We start from the raw sequence: 10,809 nt of genomic DNA, 5'->3' as shown, positions 1-10,809 counted from the left end.
CTTCCCTACCTGCTCCTCCGTTCTAAAATACAAGTCATTTTGATTTATTGCACGTATTTTAAGGTTTCACAAATCATTTTAAATTTTGAATAAAAATATAAATATTACAGTTTAATTCAACAAAAGAAATTTTAGACGAAATTATGACTTGTATAAGAGTGTTCTAAAAATGGGTCTAGGCGGGCGCCTATGTGTTAAGCGGTGGTAAAACGCCCCGACTTGGACCTAGGCAGTGATTTAGGCGTTTTTTCAAAAAATTGGGTCAAAATCGGGATTAGGCGGGCTAGGCAGTCAAAAATCGGTCCTAGGCGGAAAATAATTAAAAAATATTTTTTTTACGTTTTTATAATTTTAAATCATTAATTTTATAATTTCACACAATATCATGTCAATTTATAATATAAAGTATTGCTAAGACGTAACAAGTAATCTAATATATTTATTTTCTCACTTAAAATATAAAAATAACATATTATAATTAATTTAAAAGTGTGAATTAAAATATAGTTAATATTGTAAACTCAATAATTAGTACATAATGCATGTCAAATGTGTAGATACTGTTTAATACCATTCTAAATTCTTTTTTCAAACAAATATTTGACATGTTGATCATTATATAATTAAAAAAGTTTAAAATAATATTTATATTCTTCCGATTAATGTTCCGATTAATCTCCGACTTGCCGATTAATCTCTCGAAGGTACCCTCACCGCCCTGGCACGCCTAGCGATTTCTGGAACACTGCTTTTATACAACTCAAAATATGTGTAAAAATCAAAAGTACTTGTATTTTGGAACGGAAGTAGTAACAAATTAATATAAACAACACGCAAATAATTGCATTTGTTTCTGATAAACTGCATACTTGACAAATACTCCCTCCGTTTTTTTTTATTTGTTCCTTTGACTTTTGCACACATTTCAATATCTTTTGACCGGCTAGTTAAAATTATTATTTATAAAATTTTCTTTTTGTAAATAAAAGTAGACAACTTATATTTTATTCACAAAAAGAAAATTTTTAAAATCATATTTCTAACTAGCCGATCAGACCACATTGAAATACGTGTAAAAATCAAAACGACAAATAAAAAAAAACAGAGGGAGTAATACATAACACATAAAGTGATTTTTTTATTTACATCAATCATAACTAGAACTAAAATTGCACCAATAATGATATTTGTTCTAGATAAACAATACACTTTATAGATCCCGCACAACTAATTGGTTTATTTTCGCTATTATAACTTTTTAGGGGAGGGTCTCAGCAACGATTTAACAGGTAACCTTTATATAACAAACGATTTTTTGTTTGTTAGATCAACTAACGGGTGTGATTAAAAAAAAATACATATAGATACCACAAATATTGACAACCGTTGGGAGAGATTATCCGCAGTTGGAACCTGAAAAAAAATTTTATTTACTAAATGAAAATGAACCCCCGCATTAACATAAATCCCAACTGCAAACAATGACCACGGTCCGTGACAAAAGGGTAAAAAGGTAATTTCTCCGGACCGCAGACAATGTCCGCAATCCCTATAGCTATTTTTTTTAATTACAACCATTAAATAATTCATCCAACAGTCAGAAAACCGTCTGTTATATAACTTGCATGTGGTTAACGATTGCCACAAATCGAACTCAAGTACATGTTCTCGACGAACGAATGTATTTTGCAAATCACACTTTATGTAGTTGGTTTATTTTTGATGATTATAACTAATGCTAACATTACACAAATAAGCATTTCATCATCTGAGTGTCAACGAAATGTAATTAGCAAACTCGCATAAGTATATTTATTCTGAGAGACATTTTCGCACAATATTTTGGTCTCGAAATAATCAACCACTTAGTTTCAATTCGAACAATGGCTTTTCTGGTAAAATTCAATAAATATCAACGACTTCTTTTCAATTCGGACAACGGTTTTTCTGGTAAAATCCAATAAACATCAACGACTTCCTCTTATGTGGTCTTTTTCGATTTTTGAGAAAGAATGGATATGTAAACTCGAGTAACAATTCCTTATACAATCATATCTCATATAAAAAATTTCATAAAAAAATCTATGAAACATTAATTTTCTTCACTTATATGTGACCACCATATTTCAAAAATATTTAGGAAAATATGGTTTTGTTAAAATATTATCGGATCGCAATTCAAACAGAAAAAGCCCATTGGGCCCATCAAAAAGTAAAATAACAATTGAAAAAAGCCCATCGATACATATAAAAGGCCCACCGGAGCCAAAAACGAGGCACCTTCTATCATTTTCCGGCGACAATGTAAAGCACTAAAATTAATATACACACATATACATACAACCTCAAATTTTTACTTACAATTTCAACAATGACGTCATCTTCGCCACCTGTTACGACCACCACAAGCAGCACCGATAACGCTAATTCGAACCGCGCATCAGCTCCGATCAACTCGCCGTCGATCAACTCGTCTCGGAATCAACGTGGACTTAACAAACCTAAGTGTATTAAGTGCGGAAATGTCGCGCGGTCCAGGTCAGCAAGTAATTTAAATTTTGAGATTATTTAATTGCATTTTGTGTTTGATTATTTTAATTTAATTGTTTTGTGTTGAATTGTTTTTTTAGTGTGTGTTTTTGTGTTAATTTAATTTTTGTTTTTGGTTATGTGAAATTTTGTGTGTGTTTTTGTATGTGTAGAAGTGTAGGTTTGTGTTTTGTGGTGGTGTGAAATGCTTGCGAGTAATTGTGCGTTTTTCGAGTTTTTTTATGTGTTGTTAAATTGTGTGTGTGTGTGTGTGAAAGTCTAGGTTTGTATTTTGATTGGGGACTGGTGGTGGTGTGTGTGTGTGTGTTAGTTGCGAGAAATTGTGTGTTTTCGAGTTTTTAAAGGGTAGGATTTTTTGTTTTGTGAGATGATTTTGGATTATTGTTTTGGTGTGAGATTAGAGGAATTGGGGGAATTGAATAGATACATTTATAGATTGGATGCATTTGGAGGTGGAGTGAAGTTGGGGAATGAAATGAAGGGGGTTTATTGTGTGAGAGACGGGTAATTACTTGGAAGGAAACTTATATGAGTAATGGAGTAATTTGAACTCTCGTGCCAACGGAAAATTTGGATTTGAATTAGTTTTGCTAGTGGGATTGGCGAGAGGGGTTGTAACGATGACACGTTGGAATGAAATTGATCCCACCTATTCATGCGTTTTATTTTGCAATGATTATTTTACATTTGAATTTATCCGTTTTAGAAGTAAGATGTTAACACTAATTTATTAAGTCACGAGATTGTTCTTAATTATCGATGTGAGTGGTTGGCCAAGCACGTGACACCTTTTGGGACGGTAATCCCGAGAATTCAACCTAGGAATTTCGTAACCCAACCCTGTTTTAAGTTAAATCAAGCTTAGAGATTACACTTTTCAAGTAGACCCGCATCAACCTGGCCTTTCTACCTTGTTGGGCCACTCTTGGCACAGATCTACTAGCTTGATCGGCTTCGATTGCTTATGGAAATCCACCATGATACTTCTGAATCTCCAAATTCAGACACAAGCTCATGTGATTCTGCTGAATCTTCCAACATAAGAACTTGTAAAGTCTGTCTTGTAGTTATGCCTACTCAGGAGTGTGAAGAACCATTTGTGCTGTAAGTAATCGTTTAATTAATAAAGATCTTAGCATTACATTTGACCAAGTTGTCTTAATTCATGTATGGATGCTATTGTTTAGCCTAATATGCTAGCTTGGGCTGAAGCCAAGTCTTAATAGACATAGAAAATTATATGCCTTTTCAGAAGAGAACATTACATTTAATGTCTGATGGTGGTAATTAATGCCATCCCACTTCCTTTTTAAGGAAAAGGAAGCATAGGAAGAATGATTCTTGCCAGGATTGGCGTAACTTGGATATGAATAATGCCCAGGCTTAAGTTGGGAAGATTCTCCAGATTAATTAGGCTTCAAGAGGCCTGGAAGGTAACTTATTAAGATCAAGAAGTGTAGAAAAGGAATATATTGGAATAGAAATCTGATTAGGCTGTTCTTGTCTATAAAGTTGGTTGCAACAGAAAAATAAAGACAGGTAAAAATAGTTTGCACAATATATACCTTAAGTCTATTCTTTTTGAAAGAAAACTCACTTTTGACCAAGTGTTTGGCTTGTATGTTGGTTTTTGTTCTCTATCTTTAAATAGTTTATGTTTTTTTTATTTGACACAAAATCATTATAAAATGCATAAGCAAATGGTACGATCATTGTAGACCATTAAATTGAACTTCGCGTGCTCAATCTTAACATCAATGCTGAGAAAGCATGGTCATATATATCTGGTTACATCTATAATTGGCTTGATTTAGAATCAATTATTGTAACAGTGTCTCATTTGTGAATGTCATGAGCAGTAATTTGTATGGTACAAGGGCAGGGTTTTGTCATGTTGATATATGTGCATTTTTGTTGGTGCTTGAGAAAAGTTGTTGGCTGTATTTTTATGTAACTCATCTTTTGATTATTGTAAAATAAGTTTGTTGAGCTGTTTGCAGGTGCCCGTATCAATCATGTAAGAACTGTTGCGCAAAAGCTCAAAATCCGTGCCATATACATGGTATGTGAATCTCATTAGCAATTTTGCATTACGATAGGACATGTATGTGTTATAAATGTATGTGTGTAGGGAAATGTGATTGTACTAATGGCTATTGAGTATTGATTATTAATGGTTGCAAGATTTAAAGTCTTGGTAATTATGATTATTCATAACAGATCGCCCGTTAATAGGTTTAAATGGTTATTTCATCTTCATCCTAAACCCACACCCACCTTGCAAGTGAGTCATCTAACTCGGAAAGTTGACATTCAAATCAACAAACTATTTAAAACTTCCAACTAGGTTTTTGACAGTATGAAGGTTAAAATTAGACCAAAAAACCATTTGAACAAGCTGACACGGGGCACAAATTTGATACGTGGTTTGGTAGATGGACAACCCATATCAAAATTCAAAGTGTTCCATAATGTTTATGACCAACTTGACCTGATTGAACTCCATTTTTACTTTTTAAACCATCAAATTATACCTATATCATCACCACTCATATTTGTTTACACCCTGTTTGACATCAATTAACTTGTTTTTATTTCATTTTTCCATTGTCTTTTATTTGGAAAATCATACAATTGATCATTTCCCTTTATTGTAAAGCCGTCACTCATCTTCTAAATTTATGTCAATACCCTCTTCTTGACGCTGTACCTTGAAATAGCAAAGACTCTTCAACAGTGTCATCAGAGAAGGTTTAACCCTCTTCGGTTCATCAATTACAAAAAAATAGTTGTACCCAATGACATGGTGCACCAAATTTGATACGTGGTTCATATGTGTGTGCTATCTTACAAATGAACTCTATGAGCAAGTTTACTACCAATTTCACTCAATATCACATTCCCAAATTATCCCTATATTTACTCTCAACGTAAGCCATTTCCTTGTATGTTAAAGTGTGTATGTATTTGTGTTTCCGTTCTTTTAAAATCTGATTATAACCTTGAATTTCATCACTATTTTGACCTCCATCTTCGTCAACAATCCGAAAACCAAAATTTTAAGCATCACAAGGTTGACGAAGAAAAGTTTAAATATCACGAAACTGAAGGCTTATTACATATGTTTTATTTTGTCTCATTTCTTGTGTAACATTTATAAAATGGTGGTGGCAGTTTTGAAGGGCAGTACAAGCTTTCCGGACAAGGCACCAGCTACTGGCTCTCCTTCATCTGAACAGCAGCCTAATGACGTGTCCCCCTTGGGGTAAGTTGTTAGCATTAAAGTTCAAGACTTTGGAGTATAGTTGTGATTGTTGTCTTACCAAGTTACTGGTTATGTTTCTGAGGAGCAAACAATTATTTATGTGGCTCTAAATCTGATGCACAAATTATGCATGCTTGTAATCACAGTATGATAATAGAAAAAGCAAGGTAAATATGTATTTTGAGTTTTAGACCAAACTTTCCCTTGTAATGCTGTAATTCTCGTTTCTGCAGGAATTCTCATAGAGCAACTTCAGTTCGTCAACTTTCAAGCAATTTTTCTCAATTTAACAATTTGCAGAACCCTATTCGTTCAAGAAAGCCATTGACTAGACAGGTGCGAAGCACTTTATCTTGATGCCTTACATTTTCTGTCATATTTGTGGTGCCCCTGTAAACAAATATTTATTTTTAGGAAGCTGGAGAAATAAATGAATGGAGGTATCAGAAGGTGCAGGAATACAAAGACCAGAATATTGAATTAGAAAATGAAGCATTTGATCGATACATGCGGAATGTTGGCTTACTGGAGGAAGTGTTCAATGTGAAATCCACGAGTGATGGGCCTATGAAGGATGGTGGATCGCCAACATCAGAGATGAACACTACTTCTGCAGAAGATGAAAGGCAAAAGGAAATAGCAGAGATAAAGATGATACTTAGGTCAGAGCCAACAAGAGCTGAAAACTTCAGAAACAGAATACAATGCGCTGTTGATGAGGCTTTAAAGAAACTGCAGAAATCGGAGGCACCTGATGGTGGTGCCGAAAGCATTGAGCAAGATGAATTTGTTACAGGTCCAGAAAAGAAGAAGTTTAGGAGGCATGAGGAAATGGCTGCCCTTATTGACAAGATAAACAAAGCTCGAAACGAGGAAGATCTGAAAGTGTGTATAGAGATGAAAAATGAACTATTCGGTAAGCAAACTGAGACTACTGAAGCAGAACCCGAAAGTGCTCCAGTTCCCATTCCGCTCGATAGTGATGATGTGGTGAAACCTCAGTTCGCTGATCCTCCTCTAAAGTGGTTTACCGTCAAACATGCTGATGCCGAAGAGATTGAACGAATGAATAAGTTGTTTGATTCTATGGAGGATATAGAAGAACTGTAGCCTAAGATTAGTTCTCAGTACCAAAAACCTGGATGATTTAGTTGGTAAGGCACCTAGCAAGCAAACTATTAACATGCAACAGTTATAGGCTCACCACAATCTTCTGCTGCATGTTAGCAAGCTAGCACGAGATGATAGGCTAAAACTTGGGATTTTATGTTTTCCTGTTTACCTTCCTTTTTTTTGCTGACATTTTTCGGGTGTACTTTAACTATGCTATCGTAAAATATAGAACAGTTTAGAGACATTTGTGATTGTGTTGTGGGTATGTTTCTTTATGTGCTGTGTCTTCTCCCAGCCTCCCAGTGCTTGGTGGTGGTTTGTTTGAAATATCATTAAGTTAATATATCTAGAACGTAGGAAGTAATATTTAAAAAATTGTTTGGCTGCCATAGATGATGAGGAAAGTGAAAATTTGTGGAAGTATAAATATCTCATGTTACGTGAACATGATACCGTGCTTGGCACTTATTCTTCCCTCCTATTGCACTTTTCGTGGGTAGTCGATTCTTGTAGATATATCCCACAAAATTTGCTTCCTAGAAAATGCAATTTTATGAGATTAGTGTTAGTTGTTAACCAAACAAATACTTGTTAGGAATGCTAGCTCTTTTTTATTAACAGAAATTAGAAATGCTAGCTTGCAACCTTTGTTAAGTTGTTAAATAAGAGTCCGTTAAAATTTAAGATAGGCTGAAAAAATCTGAAATTATACTCCTCAATACCCGAACATGATCTTATACTCTTTAACATTCTCACTCAATTGTGCGATACTTTTTCGCTACGATTGACAATAACAAATACAATCAATTTCAATACCCATATCAATAACAAATACTTAAATTAAATAAATGAGGGTGAGAAGACTCGAATCCGAGTCCCTGCCTAAACAGAGCTCGTAAGTAACTTGTCAATCATAAATCCTAAGATGGCAGAGGAAGGTACCAACAACATCTCATACTCTTCAACATTCCTCCTCAATCGTACGATACTTTCTGTCAAGACAATATACTTACCAAAAATATACCAACACAAATAAAAAATATTTAAATTAAATAAATGGGGGTGGAAGGACTCGAACTCGAACCCGAGTACGGACATGATCTTATACTTTTTAACAACCTTAATAACTAACATAAATCAGAAAGTATTTATAATAAGTTAACAGAAATTTAGATATTTGAATAATTTTGTTAAAAACTAGCATTTTTAATTTTTGTTAATAAATCATAAATTAAAAATGCTTGGTTATGACTTAAAGTCATAAAATGTGATATAAATGATATGTAAATTATTATTAATAAGTTATTTAAATATTTAAATAATTTTACTTATTAGTTGGTGATGTTTTTGGTATATTATAATTTTTCCAAAAAAAATAATAAAATAATTTCATACTTGAATTAAAAAATAAAAAATATTTTAAAATTTTAGTCATGAATATTGTAAAGATATTTGAAGCTATTTTTGAATGTACCATAAAACACAAGTAAAATTTTTAAAGATTAATACCTTAAGACATGCACGAAGATGATATATAAAATTGAAAGGAGCAGGAGAGGTGGCCAAACGGATGGGTTAACCTCCCGAACTCGCCCCGGCTCGCCAATTTACCCGCGTATAACCAGCACGTATCGGGTCGTGTTAGAACCAGCACAAACCGTTACAACATGAGAGCTGATCACGAGTTCAGAAATTATGTTTCCGATAACGGCACGACACGCGGAACAACACGTGACATGGTTATTGTTTTAGGGATTTTCTATGGTGTGCCCAAGTGCACACAATAAGCACTAACTTTCCTGAGTTTGGTGCATTTTGATTGATCCTCTAATCATAAATATTGATGGACCCCCCTGCATTTACAACAACTCCACCGATCAAAATGCACCAAACTCAGAAAATTTAGTGATGGGCACACATTAGAAAGACCGATTGTTTTATTGTTTAACATTTTAGCAATTATAATATTCACGTGATTGTGACTCACAGCAGTGCAGCATATGCACAGTTATTCGATAATTTGTTTAAAACAATAAAAACACCTCGCCAACCCGCTTAACTCGTCAATCCGTTAACCCGCCTGACGAGCTTGCACCGTCTCTTTATGCAGCTTTCCAGCCTGACCCGTATACATAATACACCGCGAGTTATACACGAGCTCACCTGTCGTGATTCGGCACGAACCCTAACACCCCGTTCAGTAAGACGTGCCTTTCGCGAGTCTAGAATTTGAGAAATCGGCCCGCCAGAATCCCGGCAAGGCACGACACGCGGAACGACACGTGACATGGTCATTGTTTTATTGTTTAACATTTTAACAATTATAATATCCATGTGATTGTGACTCACAACAGTGCAACATATGCACAGTTATTCGACAATTTGTTTAAAACAATAAAAACACCTCGCCAACCCGCTTAACTCGTCAATTCGTCAACCCGCCTGACGCGCTTGCACCGTCTCTTTCTGCAGCCTTCCAGCCTGACCCGTATAACTCGTATACCCCGTGAGTTACATACGAGCTCACCTGTCGTGATTCGGCACGAACTCGAACGCCCCGTTCAGTAAGACGTGCCGTTCGCGAGTCTGGAATTTGAGAAATCGGTCCGCTGAAATCCCGGCACGGCACGGACGATCCGCTCGTTTAGCCACCTCTAAGAGTAGTAGTTGAAAACCTGCTTATGATATCTATGAAACTTGAATGTATAATGGATACCACTTTCTCGTTTTCACCGTAAATTTGAAAATATGAACATTAGCTTAAATCTCCAAACGGTTTGTTAAAATTGAAAATGAGTTTTGGAACCGTTTAAGCTGGAATCTAACATTGCTAAACATGCACTTAGTTTTTCCCTACGCTTCATAGTTTCTACTGGATCTTTGTTAATACTTGTTTTCAGTCTTTTATCTTATTATTAATTACAATGATTAGGGATTACCGATTTTTATATAGCTAGAACGCCTTTTACAAATTACGAATACTAATTTGTTAAGAATTAATCGGATTGAACATATAGGGTCATCGTTGACTCGATTCGAAATATCTACAAGATTGGGGGTAACAATTTGTATGAATTAAATAAATTATTGGAATTTCGAAAGTGATACTTTTTTGAGAAGCAGTATATTTCTAGTGTTGTTTAATGATATTTACAATACTTGATATCTTGTCATATATTTTATTCCGCCCAAATATATTTGTAAGTCAGATAATTGTCTATTCAACATTGCCGCATCTCTTTTTGGATGATGATGGAGTTTTCATTTTTTTTATTATGATCTCAAGTCTCTAACTTTTTATTTATGAAGTCTTGTTTCTGCAGCAGACCAATTCATTAACCCACTACTAAGTTGTTTCTTATAACATAATAACACCGAGCCCTTATTGCAACCCATGTTACCATATGAACTACTTTATTTTTAGTGCCAACGATTAAGAATTGTTTCCTATATCGTACTATTGAGACAAGGGTTTGCGTTTGATATACATATATAGAGATATTGAGATAGGGGGGCTTAATCAAGAATGGGTGACAAACGAGGAAAGGGTTTTTTTTACCGAGAGCAATAAAATCAGCCCTCAAAACTCTGTATACTGTTTATGCAAGGTTAAAGTTGATGTTTACGGAACATGTTCAATTCGGGGTTTATCGTTGACGTGAATCAAACATGCTTATTTAGATTTCTTACGATAACATGTAGCGAGCTTTAAACATTGGGTATGAGATTGATGGTCACATTGTGCTTGCATTGATGGCGTAAAAAGAAAATTACATAGTTGTTTACGCAGTGGTCATGATTGAATATAAAGAAATAGAGATATTAGTTGAATTTTTTCTATGACAATTACATAATATTTTTTGCGTTGGAGCCCGCAACAG

At 34.6% G+C, this 10,809-nt stretch overlaps 1 protein-coding gene across 2 annotated transcripts; it reads left to right on the top strand.

The window, feature by feature from the left end:
* Positions 1-2,270: 2,270 nt before the first annotated feature.
* Positions 2,271-7,179, top strand: LOC141687010 (uncharacterized). 2 transcript variants are annotated; one of them, XM_074492144.1, is made up of 5 exons: positions 2,271-2,538; positions 4,551-4,612; positions 5,725-5,815; positions 6,049-6,151; positions 6,230-7,179. In XM_074492144.1, exons 1-5 carry the CDS (start codon positions 2,372-2,374, stop codon positions 6,923-6,925), a joined length of 1,119 nt encoding a protein of 372 aa, XP_074348245.1. In that variant the 5' UTR covers positions 2,271-2,371; the 3' UTR covers positions 6,926-7,179. The 2 variants fall into 2 exon arrangements, with proteins under 2 accessions (XP_074348245.1, XP_074348246.1); XM_074492145.1 differs by lacking the exon at positions 2,271-2,538 and adding an exon at positions 3,493-3,654.
* The last annotated feature ends 3,630 nt before the right edge of the window (positions 7,180-10,809 follow it).

The sequence above is a fragment of the Apium graveolens genome, chromosome 9, assembly GCF_009905375.1.
Source record: "Apium graveolens cultivar Ventura chromosome 9, ASM990537v1, whole genome shotgun sequence".
In the NCBI taxonomy this organism is placed as follows: domain Eukaryota; kingdom Viridiplantae; phylum Streptophyta; class Magnoliopsida; order Apiales; family Apiaceae; genus Apium; species Apium graveolens.
The sequence above is the reverse complement of the archived record's forward strand: the minus strand, read 5'-3'. Positions and strand labels throughout refer to the sequence as shown.